General features: G+C 39.5%; 1 protein-coding gene across 6 annotated transcripts in view; it reads left to right on the forward strand.

Moving 5' to 3' along the window:
• The first annotated feature begins 1,574 nt into the window (after positions 1–1,574).
• Positions 1,575–17,853, forward strand: part of zbbx (zinc finger, B-box domain containing) — a 46,146-nt gene continuing 29,867 nt past the window's right edge. For 5 of the 6 annotated variants that reach the window (XR_006843351.1, XR_006843352.1, XM_046388638.1 and 2 more), the window contains exons 1-5: positions 1,575–1,915; positions 3,684–3,797; positions 12,579–12,663; positions 13,291–13,342; positions 13,921–14,030. Coding sequence is in view for 4 of the 6 variants with exons in the window: in XM_046388638.1 (XP_046244594.1) it covers positions 1,848–1,915; positions 3,684–3,797; positions 12,579–12,663; positions 13,291–13,342; positions 13,921–14,030 (429 nt within the window). In the remaining 2 variants the exon portion in view is untranslated. Of the gene's footprint in view, positions 1,916–3,085; positions 3,222–3,683; positions 3,798–12,578; positions 12,664–13,290; positions 13,343–13,920; positions 14,031–17,853 lie in introns of all 6 variants that reach the window. The other variant, XM_046388639.1, reaches the window with a different exon arrangement.

A 17,853-nucleotide genomic window follows, 5' to 3' on the forward strand; every position in this document is an offset into this window, starting at 1 on the left:
GGTGGAGGTGTGTTCACTGCTTGCTGAGCCATAATTGCGCTGTGGTTTGGAAGGGAGGATGGCAAGGAAGGATAGAGACACAGAAAAAAGTGGCAATGGAAGTAGCATGGCCTGCGAGAGCAACTTTGCCAAAGAGTGGGAAAGTTTCTTTTGTCCTGGAATACAGATGAAGGTGAGACAAAAGACTGCCTGTCGTCACAGTTGAAGGACTGACAGACAGATGGACTCATGTATGCAACCTCTGAGTCTCATCAAATTTGGTCACAAAAGATATAAGGAGCAATAGTTTAATTATCATAGACTTAGAACCATTGTGCAGTAGTTACAAAAGAATCTATATGGTCTAGTTGCCCCTAGACCATATATGCCCCTTATCATTTCTTCAATAAAAAAAGAGTACGTTCTTGTGTTTTATCCAGTTCCTAAAGGTGTCTTCGTGCACCTCAGACAAACTCAGACCTTCTCTTGTTTTTATTAGTGATATAAAAAATAAAGCTTGGAGATTTGTAATGAAACTGCATTACAAACAACATCAAAGAACTGTCATATAAAATATAGAAACACAGAATTGATTCTGTAAATAATGTACTTGAAAGACTAGAATTTTTATGAAATGGTCAAGGAAAGCACCTGCCATTTAATCTTTTAGTATATTTACACTAGAATATTCTGTGTTCTCACACAAACACTCAGTAGACTTCTGCGGAAGCTGAACTTTTTCCAGTTTATTTATTTATTGACACATAAAATTATAATTTGAAATTCAGATGTTTATTTTACTTGTGAAATATCATATTCATAAAACAAAATGGCCAAATTCCATGCCAAATATATTTGTTTTTTTAATGTTTAATGTTACGGGGATAACTACTGCACCTTATGTAAAATTAAACATTTAAACAAAACTTAAACCGTTATTATTGATAAGATTGCCTTAAGAACCTTTGAAGAGTAAATAATTAACAGTCTTGTCAAGCCTTTATCATTCTGTATGTCCTTTTTACTTTAGAAGAATTAAGAATTCCCTTTATATATATACTGTAAACTCTTTTGTGACGAACAGATAAACGGTGGCTGAGTATTCCTCTGGACAGACAAACCTCAGCACTTGCACACTGTTTGGCCTCTCTTTGGTCTTCATTCTACCACACTTATCTTATGGGGCAAATGGGAAATTATTTTGCTTCTGATCTCTAATGATTGTCAACATGAAAGATCTCAACAACATCATCTTGGAGGACTAAAGACAACTCTGAAGTCTGTTGAAAAAAAAAATTAACAAGAGTTCAAAGCTCCAATCAGTGCTATAACATTTATCTTGATGCTGTGAGGATTTTAATTAGAAGGGAATTCCCGCTGCCCATGATTACTGAGGCAATAAGGGACTCGATGTCTTTGAATCCGATGTTTATTCCCTGTATAAATAAAAGCATACTATATTAATTCTTTTTAAAAAGTTGAAGACTAGTCAACAAATTGAGGCAGGGAAAAGTTCATAATAGCAAACACAGATAGGGAACTAAACGACCTCCAGTAAACCGAGAACGGCGTTTATTAAACTCAGCTGCACTTGTATCGCGAGAGGCGTTGGTTGCCATAGTTACGCCAGTCCCAACACAAACGCCTTGAGGACAGGCTGGGCATACTGCCGGCGAAAACCTGAAATATTGGAATAGAGATTGTGAATTATTTAAATGTTGGCTTTAATTTACCGACAGTGAAGTACGTTGTATCTAAACTGAAAGGTTAAGTGTGCTATCACGAGCTGGTAAACCAAGACGAGAGAGATAAAATAAGTGTTTTCAGCAATGCACAGAGTTAAAGTGCTGTGAAAGTTACCTGTAACGATGCGTAACAGCCCCCTGGTAGCTTCACGTTTACAAGAACCTTGCATTAAATTCTTGTGTCTGTCTAGGTAAGTAACCACTAACCAGTAACTTTAGTTTTAGCAGTCAAATAACTCTTTACATTGACTTCCTCCTGTTTTCGTTAAATGTTGTGTACAACAACGGTTGTTTGTATCAATGTTAGGGCTAGCTAATGTTACCTAATGCTAACGACGTATTTCTCACGAGAGGCATACTGCGTTTTGGTCAATGGCAGATAGCGTTAGTTATAAGGAGTTAAAAGCTTTATATTTGCAAATCTGTTTTTGGTTTGGACCAAGACCACTGAGCTACAAAAGTGAAGTTGTCATAATGTTGTTGTCAGTCATTGCTGCCTAAAAACATAGGATGTCCGCTGTGGTGGTTGCTAGGGGTGTTGTTCCCTCACCTGAAGTCACCGTGTTAAAGTTTTGAAAGCGTCTGTTCTTGAGAAGAACTAGAAACTTCAGTATAGATTCCCCAATGTGTCTATAACCAGAATGTTTACAGTTGTCAAATTTTACAATGCACAAATGTTCAAAATAATCAAGATTGTATCCTTTGGTTTTGCAGTGATGTTGTATATAATTGCTGACTACTATAGCTTCCCGGGGCACCTACTGTAAATGTAATTGAGACATTGTTAATGTTAATACTTTAACACATGCTTTTCCTGCTACTGTATGACAGTTGAAAACACCCTCACTGAAAAAGCTAGCTTTCATGCAGGCTGACTTTTCTTTATTATTGTATTTGTAGTCAGCCAAACGGTACTGTTTTACCGACTGGTGGGTAAAGGTTTTTATACAGGGTGAAGTGAACTGTCAGGGTCTTTGTTAGGAGGTTCACACCTTGAGCAAAACTCAACAGCAGTTCATCACCTCCACCTAATGCCACTTTGCTATCAGCTGAATTGCTAGCAGGCGTGACAGTCTTGCTATTATAACAATGTATTATATCTGCTTTACTGGCAAATTTCGTTAATTGGCTTTTACTGCTTAAGAGAGTTGCCAACCATATGTTAAGAATATAAGTCTGCCAGATACGATTTAAACACACATGAATGCTTTATTTTAACTGCCCCTTATACATTTGAACAAATCTGTTCCTGCTATTTTGCTCATTTTGTCACAGCAAAATTCATTTATGGCAGTGTGTGATTTAGCCTGGGCCCAGCATAATAGCCGGTTTTATGCCATTGCTGTTGGTTTTTATTGCAGAAGAGAGTCTTTGTAAACAGCTACAGCAAAAGACACAGGAGGAATACCTGATTCCCTCAGAAAGAAGAGGCATGAATTTAAATGACTTTGTGGTGCTTTCTAACAACAAAGCCAAATCCGTCAAGCTCAATGTCAGGTAAGATCAGATCAGATCGATAATGTGATTAAAGCATAGGTAGAAGCCCATTAGGCTCACTTGACTACCATACTGTATTTCCTTTTGTTCTCATTCAAATTCTGCCCAGAGAGTATTTGACAGAATGCAGTTTCAGATAAGTTAACCGTATGGACTGGATTCTTATTCAGTGCAGTATATTTGTTTTTTTCATATTGCCTAGTGCAAATTGAGTCCCGTCTCCTATGTAATTTCTCATTTGCCAACAGGTAATTGACTTAATTGATGTCTGCCTTGGTGGTACCCGATCCAGTGACTAATTGATTAACTTATTGATCAGTCGTGGCAACAGGGATCTATTCGTGCAGCAGATGAATTGGAACATATTGATGAAAGGCTGTCCAATCTGATGGAGTAGGCCATTTGTATGATAGATTGTTGTGATTATTGCATATATGTGAGTGTGTGTGTATGTTGTGATAGGAACTTGCAGGAACTGCAGATGGAGACGGTGACTTTGGCCCAGGAGAGCAACGAGATGGAGGATAAACTGCAACAGCTGAAAGAGAGCATGAGCAAAGAGAAGCAGGAGAGAGGGTGAGTATCAATGTTGCATTTAGTGTACTAGAAAACAAAGCATTAAGAGTGGGAGGCAGTAAGGCAGGGAGAAGGGCAGGTCTGAGTGGGAAGTTGAGAATGTAAATATGACAGTAGGAAGCAGGATAAGGAGATAGGGTGAGCGAGAGGGTAGAGGGTAGTGAATCAGTTTGTGCAGCATGGACTGCAGCAGCTGTAACAGAAAACACAGAAGAGGGAGCATAGTCCAAGTTTGGATTCAGTCTGGATTCCGTCACATGGAATATCTATGATATTAGTTTGTTGTAGTCCGACTTGTGTGAAATCTTATTTTGTAAACTCTGCTCGTAATGTCAGTACTCTAAGAACGAAGCTGTCTCTCCTTCAGTCTTTTCGACATTTCAACATTTTAATTTAGAGCATGATATCTAAACACACACCTACATTTCCATTAAAGTACACAGAATATATTTAGTATTTGATTTGGGATTTGCTGATTGATTGATGGAAATTGTACCATTATCAAACATGTTCAAAATTACAAGACAAAATTAGCTTATTAGCTCTCTCTTGTATGCTGTGGCTTTTCATGTAAAGAAGTACATTCCCTAGTGTTGAATGATGGGGTATACGCTATATAAATTGGAAATTAAATACAAAAAGCAAATCTGTGTTGAAGTGAGATATGATGGCTGAATATAGGGAGGAGAGAAGAGGCTTAATGTGTAGTGGCTGAAAAAATAGCCCAGACTCAACACAGGGAACGGAGCATGTATCTAAGGGAGAGACAAGAGTCAATAAGCAAGTTAGGATGGTGTGAGAAAGACTACAACAGCTGTAAGAGCAGGCAACAAGAAAGTACACTGAAGCAGAGATAGATAAATGAGGAGACTAAGGTTGATGACTTCTCTGCCTATAAAGGTCAAGAAAAGGTTGCCATGGAAAGAGACAAAGTAGCATCAGAGAACTGAAAAAAAAAAAAAAAAACACTCATAGATGAAGTAGGCTTATGCCTATATAGAGGACTATCTGGACTATAACGGTCAGTGGAGCCCTACAAACACTTGGTTCTAACAACTTGTATCTAAGTATACTCATATGTTTTCCCCACTTGAATTGCTGAACAGCAATATTCCCCACATATGAAAGACATAAATGGCGGAACATATTACACGCATACAAAGGACAGAAGAATAAGCAACAGTGAAATGAGGAGTGAAAATACAAGATGAAAACATTAAATGTTAAACTAAGCATTAAGCTAAAGGAAAAAAAAATACTAGTATTGACTAGTATTGACCCAAGTAGGCCCCTGTAATTGCTGTTGTAACATTTAAAGGCTTAAATTTGTTTACAACATGCCATACATTAACTGACACAACTTCTCAGAGCTTGCAGAATTTGTATTGCAACATGCAATGTTCTCCAGCAAATGCATGTACTTATTTTTTTTGCAATGTATTTATTTCTGTGAATACGTCTCATGTATTTATTTCATTTGTAGAGGCTAAGGCCTGAGAAGTGACTTTTAGTTCCATTTTGGCATTTTTATGTGTGCTGTTCAAAACAGATGAACCATATGTCTTTCTCATATCTTTGTTTGGTGAACATTCTTTGATATTGGCATCAACAGACAGTGCACTCTGATGCATGACTTATATTCAAAACAGATTTAGAAACTTCAGACAAGTGTTCAGTAACAGAAAATCAGCCCAGTAATCAAGCGGAGGTTTCCAAAAGACACAATGCAAGGTCAGTGTCAAAAAAAAAAAAAAAAAACACAAGATGCACACAAGGAAAAATGTCTGGAATGCTAGACAGAAATACTAAAATAAATTGACAAACTGAGAGGGGAGGCTCAATGTACGAGGGAGGGAAAACCAACAAGGAAGAGGTGACACCAATCAGTGTAATCGCATCGGTGGGAGGACACAAAAGACAGGGAGTGAAATGATCCGAAACGAGACAAGAGGTGAGTCTTTTCAAAACAAAACAGGAGAGGATAACTAAGAGCCAGGGACAAGAAAATCATAACCTTAATCAGCAGACCTGAATGTAAGACATTCAGATCACAAGAAGCTAACCTTAAGTTATGAACCAAAAAGAAAAAATACTTTAAAACTTTACTTTTTGTTTTGCATCTATGTGGATAGCGAAGTTGTATTTTTATTGTCTCTGAAATCCATACCATCATATTCATACAAGTCATGGCTTAAATTGCGGAGGAACGCATTTTGATCAGATTCTCATTGAGCTAGATCTATGATCTAAGGCCAGGCCTGCACTAATGAAATTGCCTGTGTCATTTGCAAACTGATCATATGCGATGGAAGGACTGTTCTGAAAGTGTCCAACATTTCATTCTATTTCCAAGTTCTCACTTCTCAAATGACAAATGATAGCTGTCATCATGACAGAATGGATTGTATTTTGTCTGAGATTCTGCTTTGATGATCAACAGGCAGAGTACAGAACTAGGCAAGTTATTAGTGGTAAACACCGTCAATCAAGAGGCTGTAGATTTATTTCATAGGGCCACATCTACTGTAACTGCTTCAGGGGCATCAGCAATGAATGAATTGCACAGAAACAATGTCACACTGAGAAATGGCATCGTTACAGTTTGACACACACAAACACACGTACCATACTCACGTACATCCATTGTGATTTTGTCTACACTATGTTTTAGAATAAAAAATGCTTGACTGTAATTAGGATTGGACATTACATTAGGTTTTATACGCTTCTTAAATATAATGGGACAGCATACACACAGTGAACAAGCTTATGCACACAGAGATATGCAAAGACTAATGAAAATTATACTGACACATTACTATTTTACATGTGCTGTGTGTGTGTGTGTGTGTAAGACTATTAAAATGTGAATTCTTATGTGTGCATCATTCACATTAATTGGATAGCTTACTCAAACACTCACACACACACACACACACACGGTCGTCTTTCCATCACTTTGGGGGACATTACATAGACTTACATTAATTTCCTGGAGGCTTAACCACCATCTAACCGTAACAATAAACGTTACTTGCCTAATCCTAACCCTCACCACAACATAACCTTAAAGCAAGTCTTCCCCCTAATATTAAATGATTTACATTGAGGGGACTTGAATTTTGTCATTTTGTTCTCATAAGTAAGGCACGAGTAAGACTGGTCCTCACATTGTGACTGTGTTAACACGTTTTGTCCCCATAACTACCGGAATATCACACACATACATTTTTATTTTTTTCTCCGCATTTCGTTACAGAGCATGTACCTGGCCTTTTACTGTGATGATTACCCAATAAATTTAGATTGAGGGGCATCCCAATTTGTGTGAGCTGAAAATTAATTTGCAGGATGAAAATAAACACTGGTTATTAATGTGATTGTTCTGTTTCTTGTTCCCAGTTCACCTAATTTCACTGATAACTCCTGACATGTATTAACCAATGAGAAGTGATGGAGAACAGCTTAACAGAGGTGTATATCACAATATATGAGCACATAATGCAAGAACAGCTTTTGGGAGAGACACAGTATGTATATTACACACAGACTTCTTAGTAACAATCAGAAAACAGTTACACACACACACACACACACACACACACACACACACACACACACACACACACACACTTACAGGAAGCCAGCTAACTATTATATCAGTGATTTAGAGTTGAGCTATGATAATACATGAAATACATCATATGGTGCAAGTCCACATGATATATTTGTATTTCCATTCATACATCACAAAGAAACAAGGGAATGCATAGCCTAGATTATGATTGTAGGTTAATGCATTTATTGTTTTAGGAGATGTGTGTGTTTGTGTGTTCTTGTATATGAGTACTTCTTTGTGTCTCAGTGGAGGCCTAGTGCTAATTAAGAAGCCATACATCAGTATGGGGAGAGGACCGTTTTGTCCAGGCTGCACAAATGATAAGCACATAAACACAGTGTTTCCTGTCACACTGAAATACTGCAACATTTACCGCTCCACCAGCCCCAAGATACGACAAGGTGTGTACGTAGCTGCTTGTGTGTATCATTTGATACAAGTCCTCCATAAATAATGGTACTTTCTTGTGTATGTGCGTGATACACAGGGTACTAGACTTTTTTTTCGTTCTTTCTGTCTTGTTCTCCTTAATCAGTCAAGACACACTCAACCCTGGTACAAGACAGGAATCCTGCCTAATTCCTACAGTATGTCTTTGAAATATTACAAGTTTGAGAAGGATTTTACATTGTGTGGGAGCTTTAAAGAGGTGGAAAGATACAGCAAGAATTTGTGCATGTGTGAGAGGCAGTGTGTGAATGTAGGAGAAATACTAAGGTGTAGCTACAAAGTGCATATAGATGAAACAGTCAACCCGGAACATGATGTGACTGAGAGGTTATTGGTAACTGAAAAAAAGAAATCATATTTACAGCAAAGATTTTTTTCACCTTTTTATATTCCTGCTTTCAATAGAAAATTTGTCATCCTTTCCTTTCTGACAGGCCATTGATGAATTGATGATTAATAATAATGATTGATAATGATGATAATGGTTAATAATACTGTTCTGATTTGTTCATGTGTGCAGTGGTGTCACTAATCAGTTTTGACTGCGCAGAGCTGTTGTCAAGGAGAGCAGAGGAGAACATTTTAACACCTGTTTAATTCCTCCTGATGTTGCTGGGTACAGGAAGGAAGAGGAAAACTCACAGCAAGTCCTTTGTGTCAGTTGAGATGGATCAGGAGATTAGTTGTGTTACTTTATATATTTAACTACCCTGTCTTTTAAGTTTAACAGACTGCCATATCTACAAACTCAGTTTTATAGTTGCCTGGTCTATGCGGTTTACACAGAGAAGAAGCATTTGTAAGATATAGAAAAAACTGAAAACACATGGACTGAATGGATTGAAACACTGAAACAGACACACCTGTCCAGTCAAACATTGATGTCGCTGCAGTTCCCTCCTCCCTTTCACCTGAAAGCTGTGAAGTGATGCAACAATCTCTCAGATGTGACACTTAGCTAAACAGTTTGAATCAATTAATCTGTACACTTACAATGAAAAAGATGAAACAGTTTCTCATGTGTTCCTCTCAGACTGACATGGGAGAAAGAAGGACAGATGGAGGTGTTTGGCACATAATAAGGTGTTCTGATGTAAACCTGGATTTTCTGTAAGCCTTCTCTCTTCCCTCTCTTTTCCTCTTGGAACATGCAAGTGTATCTTTGACAAGTGTTTACTGGAGATCTTCAAGCTGTGATTTATGCTCAGGCTGTGCAGTGCAATGTGTGTCTGTGTTATTCACTGCTCTGTTTTTCTCTCTCTCTCTACTTTTCTCTTAGATCGCAAAGCTCCTACAGTAGATGAATTGTTCATCTTTGTCTCAGAGTCGGGTTACACACACACACACACACTCACGTACCCAGCCAAAGAATAGGCGAACAAATTCAGTTTGCTGAGAGGAGGTGCAGTATAATCAGTTTGTGAAGAGTACACAGGTGATAATAAAGCCAGACCGGCGGCTTGGGGAAAAGGCAGTACATCATTCTCTGTTTTGAGCTGCCTGAATCGCAGATTTAATGTAGCTTTGTCTTTAGGCCTACACGGCTTAGAGACAGTAGTTCTTAACTTATCTAAAAGTACAGTTGATTTTCCCCTTTTTCCTGCTTCCGTTTCTGTCTCTTTGCTTTTGCTTTTATTGGCTCTTTTACTCTCTTCTTTTCTTTTTTTCCAGCATTAGTTTCTTCTTCTTTTTTTTTTTTGTCAGTGTGTTCCTCCTAGGATGACCCTGTGATATGCTCATACTGGAGTAAAATGTGTTAACGTTTGTGTTTATAGGCCTCTGTGTCTGAGTCATTCTGGCCTCTGGTAAGTTTCTCCCCTATCTCAGCCCTCTCTGTTTTTGCCCTATCCTCTCGTCTCACACTGGGAGAGAGGGAATTGAGAGAGGACATGATTACTTTGGCATTAGACTTCAAAGTGTGCCCTTGCATGTGTGTAAGTGTGTGTATCGCAGATGTTGCCAGGTCTCCCTTTGGGTGAGATCGGTCAGTTAAAGGTGATAGCCGTGTGTATGCCTGTGTGTTTGTCCTTTTGTCAGACATGAGTGTGTCCAGGTACGACAGGTGGTATTTGCCTTGGGTTAGCATGGAATCTTTTGGCATCTTTTCTCCTTTCATATCAGTACCTGTTTTATCATTTAGAAATATGAGCTAACTCTAAGCTAATGTGAAACTGTACTCCTCACTGTGTGTCTCCTGTTTGACTTTGGTGAAGAAATGCTTTTTGACGAGTTGGCATTAGTTGTCACGTTTGGTGTTTGTTTCCGATATGCAAGCTGTGACTCTGAAGTTGTCATCTGCTATCCATCCACTAGACAGTGAAAAGTGCACAGAAATGTGTGACAGTAGTGTGTGAATGTGTCTGGGTGTTTTTTTGTCCTCTGTGTAAACGGTGTAGTCAAGCCACTACATGTTATTTTCATTGCATTGATGGCTTTGTATAGAATGATATCAACAAAATCTCTCTCTCTCTCTCTCTCTCTCTCTCTCTCTCACTCTCACACACACACACACACACATGACAACAACAACACAAACACACGCACATACATTTTCTAATGCAGACGCACACATACACACATGCAGACACACACAACAACAACAACACACACGCACACACACACACACACACAGACACACACACGCACAAACACAACAACAACACACACACATACACACATGCAGACACACACAACAACACACACGCACACACACACACACACACAGACACACACACGCACAAACACAACAACAACAACACACACATATACACACACACCAACCACACTCAGTTATTGTTTGTTCAAAGTGTTGAAAAGAACTTTGGTTGTGTTGACTAAAATGTACACTTTGAAGTTGTCTGCCGGCACCACTGACAGTTCGTGCAATAGGCTGAGATGTAATTGTGTGTTTGTAAGAAGATAAACGCTGAGTGTGGGAATGTGTCCCTATATGTTTCTGAAAGCCAACTTTAAGGCATTATTGTTGTGAAGGGCATGTTTACTCATGCATGTGTGTGGGTGTAATTGAGTGTGTTCCTATGTGTATTAGACAGTGAGATCTTTGCTAATGCAAAGTGCGTAGAGATGCAGAAGCAGACATGCTTTACCTCTCCAGGCTGCCCGTCCTGAGGGGACACCCTGTCACCTCGCACCAGCAGGGTGTGCCTCAACTGTCTCCCCTAGCGACAGTCCAGTTGAACAAGGTGATGTCACCAGCGTGATTACCTGACGCCCACCCTCAGTGTCAGCACAGCACAACAACGGCGTCAGAGCTGTTGGCAACTCTTTTCATTGCTCACACACGCATACACACACACACACACACACACACCCACACACACACATACACACACACACAGTGTCAGTCAGACTTCCTGTGCCTTGACAGGCTGCCAGCTCAATCCAAAATAAACTTCTTTCAGACAGCCAGACATCACAATAGCATAAATAGCATAAATAATTCAACAACATGAGCATGAATAACTCTTGTCTAAATGAGGATTCCTCTCCATTTCTTCACTTTCTGCTACTGGCAGGAGCATTCTGAATGAGTGTGCATGTGTATATGCATGTGTGCTCGTTTGCCTTCATGTTCTTGTATTTATATCTGCATCTGTATGTGTGTATATTATTTTCTGAGGAGGTATAATTTCTGCAACCTTTCATTTTCTGTTTTTTGTTCTAAACTTCTCGTGTCTTCAGCGAAATGGAAAACATCCTTTGGTTGGAGACTGAATCTTGCAGTGTGAAAATTTAGGTCCAGATGACACTGTACATGTGTGAAATTTGTGTTGGCAAAGGCAAATTTTTGTGTTGTTTGTTTAGGAGTGTGGCAGAGTGCTTTTCCTTGCTGTTCTTACTCCTTTTTGAAACACAAGGACAATGTTGTGAGAAATTAAACACTCTTTTCTGTCTAATGGAACAGAGTGTTTTTTAAAATTTCTTTTTTCCATGGATTTACTCTGAGGCACTTAGGATTTAGTTACATGGTTTTGTATGCCTTTTTTTATGTGATTTTCATTTTCTTGACATCAGTTTCTGCTCCTGTGCTTAAGCCTGACACAGGACATAAAAAGTGCTTCAGTCTCTGGGTACTTTAGTAGATTAAAATACATTAATTCTCAGTTTTGTTACATCTATCCTGCCTTCCCTGTCACCCTATTGGAAAGCCAGGAATGGTAAAGAGTTTGTATTGCAATTTTCACTTTTGATCCTCCAAGTCCAAGTTTAAGAATGATTTTGTTGTTTTCCAGCAGTTAATATAGACAAAAGGTCTGGATGTTATGTGTTATGATACTTGAACAGTTATACCAAAGCCCTCATACAAATTCTGTTCAAGAAAAATCTTCTCTGTGTCTTTGATGTGTGTGTCTGCTCATGTGTTGCATTTTGTTGTTAATGAAGCATTTGATTTTTATGTTACTCCACATACTTAGATTTTATTATGTAGAACGAATATCACAATGACTGTTTTGTGGTTATATATATAAAAAAATATATATCTTCATGATACAAAGCATAAACAAATCTCATCAAGGAATGAAACAGATGTTATCACTGTTTCTCTTTTTATTTTTTAGAAATTGCTGCTGAGATATTGTAGATGCACTGAGCATATCAAATCCAAAGGGGTGTATTTTGAGATTGTTGATTTACAATTGTCAAAGAAAAACTCTCTGTCTCTCTCTTTGTTTGTCTTTCTGTCTGTTTAGGCATTTTGGAGGGTTTAGATGGAAGTCTGGGCAGGGTGGTTCTTTAAACCGCACCAAGAATAGCGAGGAGAAAATGCTCCAAAAGGTACAAGAGAATCAAAATATCATTATATTATTGCACATGTGTATGACGTGTTTCTGTGTATGCTGTGACGGCATCATGTACCTGCATCCAAGAAATGTTTAATCCCCCTCCTTTAGCGCAATGAGCATAGCAGATTTAAGATTGCACTTTGCACCCTTCCCCTTGATTTGGCAAATTTGTTTTACTGATCTCGGGGGAGAAACCCTAATGCCATTGAGTATACGCAAGAAAACGAGTAACTCCTTTTGTAAAGTAATAAAGTTATATAAAGTTATGTAAAGTTTGTTATGACTGCCCAAGAGTAAATAAGAACACAAGAATTGAATTTTCAGCATTTCAGTTTCAGCACAGGGCAGTCCCTTCTGTGAAATGTCCCCACGCCAAAGGTGGTGGTAGAATGGGTGCAGATTCACATTGAGAGGCAATAATAATATAGTAAATATCATAAATAGTAGAGTACAATACAATAAAATGCAGTAATGTAAAAGTGCAAATGATAATATGAGTAGAGTAGTTCAGGGTACTTTATATATACAAACATACCCACATATGCACATAAACATCAAGCTGAACTGGAGCTTACACAAACTGTCCTCAGTGATTTGTCACTCTCTGTCTCCTCCACAGCTGTCAACAGGCAAGGTTAAGATTCGAGTGCTTAAGGATGAAGCACTGACAGGTGAGTAGCTTCTAGATCCAACCGGGGTTTGGCTTACAGCAGCAGATAGACTTGAGACGGTTGTGTACTCAAAAACCATTAGTCCTATGATAGACTGCCCTATACTGAAATTCCCCCTACCCACCACATGGAGGTTAGCATTCAAGAGGAGATACAGTACAGAGCAGCACCCTGGGAACTCGTAAAAGTTCAGTGTCTTGCTCACTGTTACTTGAGTGAGGTGGATACTTCACATCATCACAGAGGCCAGAGTGTGGAGTTCGCTTGTTAAAGATTGATCTCTGTAACCAGTGGCCAACCTTGGCAGAATTATTAATGTTGTGAACATGCCTCAGGCACAAAATCCCACCTCGAATCAGAATGTTTCAAAATGTGTTAAATGTATACAGTAGGAGTACATGCAACACGGTCCATCTTCCATCTTATTCATGATTGTAATGGGTGATATGTTATGTATTTTATAATTGCATTCAGTTGTTAAGTGTTTTTGCACAAAAACACTTCTAATGTCTAATGTTCTAATCCTCTCTTGTAAAATTTAGCTGTATATACTGTACTGTAATGCTTTCCCTGTTTAGCTCCAAATCAACCACCTCCTCCTCTGCCTACCATCAAACTTCAGACGACAAGAAAAAGCAGGCTGAGGGGAACAGACTGTGGACAATGTGAAGTCAAGACTGCAGGACTAGTAAGCACTCAAACAAACATAATTGAAGCAGAAAACAAAAAATTTTGTAACTCTAGTGTTGGTTAGTTGAAGAATTTCCTCTATGGATAGACAACTCACTTTTACACATACTCATACACAGATTACAAATGTATGAACTTTACGTAAGCACAAAGCCATGCATATCCCTTTTTCCACACATACGTACATTGAATCATTGATCATCCTTCTGATGTTTGACAACCATCATTGAGATATCAGTGTGATGTTGTTCATATGAAGAATTAACGGTGCAGCATGGTATTGTATTGACTGGCAGGTCTAATGAGTGGTAGAGTGAGCACAAGTATCAATATGCGAACGGGGGCAAAAGTGGAAATGAGGCTCATTCATGTGTGTCTGGCTCTAAAATATTCAGAAAAGACAACAATATATACAATATGAAGCCTTATAAAATATGAACAAAAGAATGCTTGTGCATATTTCTGAGTTTGTACGTACACAAGGTTTTAGTTTTTAGTGCTAAATCTATACAGGGTTTTATGCATTTGGTCCCAGGAGTCAAATAGCTTGACCTATGCTGATAGTTCTTTTAATTTCCACCTGTGCATCACTCTCAGTCAAGCAGTTCATTTGTTTTCTGGTGCTATACTGTCCCGTCTGCTCTCTGTCTTTCTGTTCTTTATACTTTCATAAAATAAAAGTATAAATTCTTATTATTTTTTAATGGCTCTATTAGTAATCGTGTATAGATCCTATGTTATGGATGGGCTTGAAGACACAGAATTCTGTCTTTATGGATACTATCTACTAGTATCTGCTACATAGATGTGTGAAGAATGCTGCTGTGAAATAGCAGCGTCCTGTTTCTAACAAATAAATTACGTGGTACTACATCAGTGTATTGATTTGCGTACTCACCGTCCATTATTTTAGGCAGTATCATGGGTATTTCAGATATTGGCAGTGGTATCGGAACAATGCTGGTTACAGTATCTCCCTCTGTCATGAAGATGCCTGCTATCTCCCATCCTGTTTTTCTCATTCCCTTTACATTATGCATTTTATTTCCTTTCTTTCTTTTTCAGTCTTTAACACATTTCTGTCTCTCTCCTTCTTTCCCACTGCCATATCCCTACATGTCTATCAGATTCATCTGTCGTTTTCTCTCCTCTCCCTGCCTCTCTCTCATTGTTCCTCTGCTGTACTATCTGTTGGTCTATCTACGTGTTTGTGTTTGCACTGATAACAGTTTAGCTGGATCTGTTCATCGATACCCAAGACCTCTGAGGGCACCATTGTTTATTGTTCCTTGCTCATCCACTGCTGCTCAGGAGGAGAAACTGTGGCCTGCAACTGTATCTGTGAAGACAAGAGAGAAAGAGAGAGAGAAATAATTAATGAAAAAACATACTGCGTGTGTGGGGGTGTGTGTGTGTATAATGAACAGTGGCAAAGTGACCTGTGTAATACATGCTTGATGACCAGTCACTCCCACGTCCCCGCCCTGTAGATCCTCAGTTGGTCATGTGTAATTCCTGTGTCTGTCTGTGAAGCCAGCAGAGTTTACTAGTGAATAACTGATTCTTCTGAGAGGCAGTGAGTGAGAGAGAGAGAGAGCAAAGGCAATGAGGGACCAAGAGAGACAGATTGATAGAGGGAATGAAGGAGAGGGGGGGGTTTAACTGATTGAGCTGGCAGCCACCATTTTCCTGCCCCTTTTGTTGTGGAATAAGTTATTTTAAGTGCAACACACACATTGCGCTAAAATGTAATATGGTAATTTGCTTGATAGTGCATTTGATGATGATGGTGCTGAATTGTCCAGTGAATGGCCCAGTGCCCCCCGTGCCCCATAGTGATGGGCTTAATGGCTGTGCTTATAGTAGTCTGGGCAAGCACATCGGCTAAACACACACAAATACACACAATCCACTCAGACGCACACACAGCCACGCGCGCACACACACACACACACGTTTTGGATAGCCCTTGTGCCCTATAATGATGGCAATAATGGAGAGCATTACAACTGTCTCTGCCATTCTGTCTGGAACTGCACTTAAGCACACAAACGCACGCATGAACACACAAACACACAATCATATAGACATCTGGGCTTGTTTTAAACTATGACTCACACATGCTGGCACAGACTGCCAAAATCACATATGTCCACATGCACACACACACACACAATGCATGTTGAGCCTTGTGCTGTATTCCAGAGTCATCCGGGCAAAAAAAAGGACCTCATTTCCCTTTGCGAAGCACAGGAGAGTGGAGTGATATGGTGTTTGCAGCCTGACAGGGATGCCTCATCCCTGGGGAGTGGCTGTAATTTATCCTCAGGCATGCGAGGGGAAATGAGGCCCTGCTTTATGTTGCAGCTGTAGGCTTGCATGTGCACATGCATACACACACACACACACACACACACTTTTCCTCTTAAGCTGTCCATTGTGTCCAGTGATGATTTTTGCTCAAGGGGATTGGGAGGGGGCGGGTTGGTGTTGTTGAAGCTGGTGCCATTGACTAGATGGTGGGGTAATGCCAGCAGCCTTCTGGTGTCATTGGAAACATCTTTGAGTCCTCCTCTGCTGGATGTATGTGTGATGTATTGGTTCGGTCACCTTGGTGACCCTCCAGGATCTGTTTAGGGCCTGAGGTTTCTAATGAGTGGCATTTATATTGCACTGACAGAGGTCTTTGGTCTTGTCCCTATCATGCCTCTTTTCTTCCCAGAGTTCCCCATAGAGTTTTAGTGAGACAGATGATGGTCAGACATGTGGAGAGTATGCCTTTTTCAGCAAAGGTGTTTTTTAGCCACTGCTGGTGAATCTGAAAAATAGAAATTTGCAATGTAAGACCTCTGTTGATTTGTAATTGAATATATTTTTGTTTACTGTATAGCCTTTTTTATCTCTATTATCTTTTACAGCTGAAGAAATCAAACCATGCAAGTGAGCAAGAAAGAACTAAGAAGGAAATATTTGACACTGTCACAAAACAGAAGTTAAAGCCACACTGTGGATAAGTAAAATTTGTACTGCTGCTGCAGAGGGCGTGCCTAACTGTACTCTCTGAATTTGACATGGTATTGATGATGAAACCATTTCCTATAATGAACATAAACTTGCATGTCAAATTAAGGGAGCCAAATGAATAGTGGCTGTTTCTTTACTGTTTGTTGTTTCTTGAATTTTAAGAAGCCTTTGTCCTTTTCTCTCTCTCTGTATGCGTGTGCATGTACACACATACTCCATATCCTCTCTTCTGATTGGCTTTCTCCACTGCTCCTGTCCTTGCCCGTGTGCTACTTCCACACAGTCTAGGCCCACCTACTCAACCTGCTGACGCAAGGAGTTTTCCCTGCTAATAAGAGCGGATTCTCACAGATAGATATGATAATGACCTCCCTTAAGATGCATTCACAACAAACACGAACACACACACACACTTAGCCCAAATGCATATATGCACACACAGGCACTGTGTCCCGTGCGATCCCTCTCTCTCTCTCTCTCTATCTCTTTCACATCCACAGACACACACACAGACAGATGCACGCACACACACACACACACACACACACACACACACACACACACACACGCACACACACACAGCAGCAGCAGCAGCATCCATGCCAGAGAATCCATTTCAATATTCATCCCTCCTGTTTGGTCAGTTTGGTAGGCAAGGTTGAGGTTGTAGGAAAGGAAAAGATATCTGACTCTTGGTTTAAATCTTTAACAAATATCACATCGCTTGTCAGGGCAGATGGTTGCATGCATGTGCACATGCACATACTGTACCTGCACATACAGGGGCACTTTTTTTT

Source organism: Scatophagus argus, chromosome 5, assembly GCF_020382885.2.
Source record: "Scatophagus argus isolate fScaArg1 chromosome 5, fScaArg1.pri, whole genome shotgun sequence".
NCBI classification, from domain to species: Eukaryota; Metazoa; Chordata; class Actinopteri; family Scatophagidae; genus Scatophagus; species Scatophagus argus.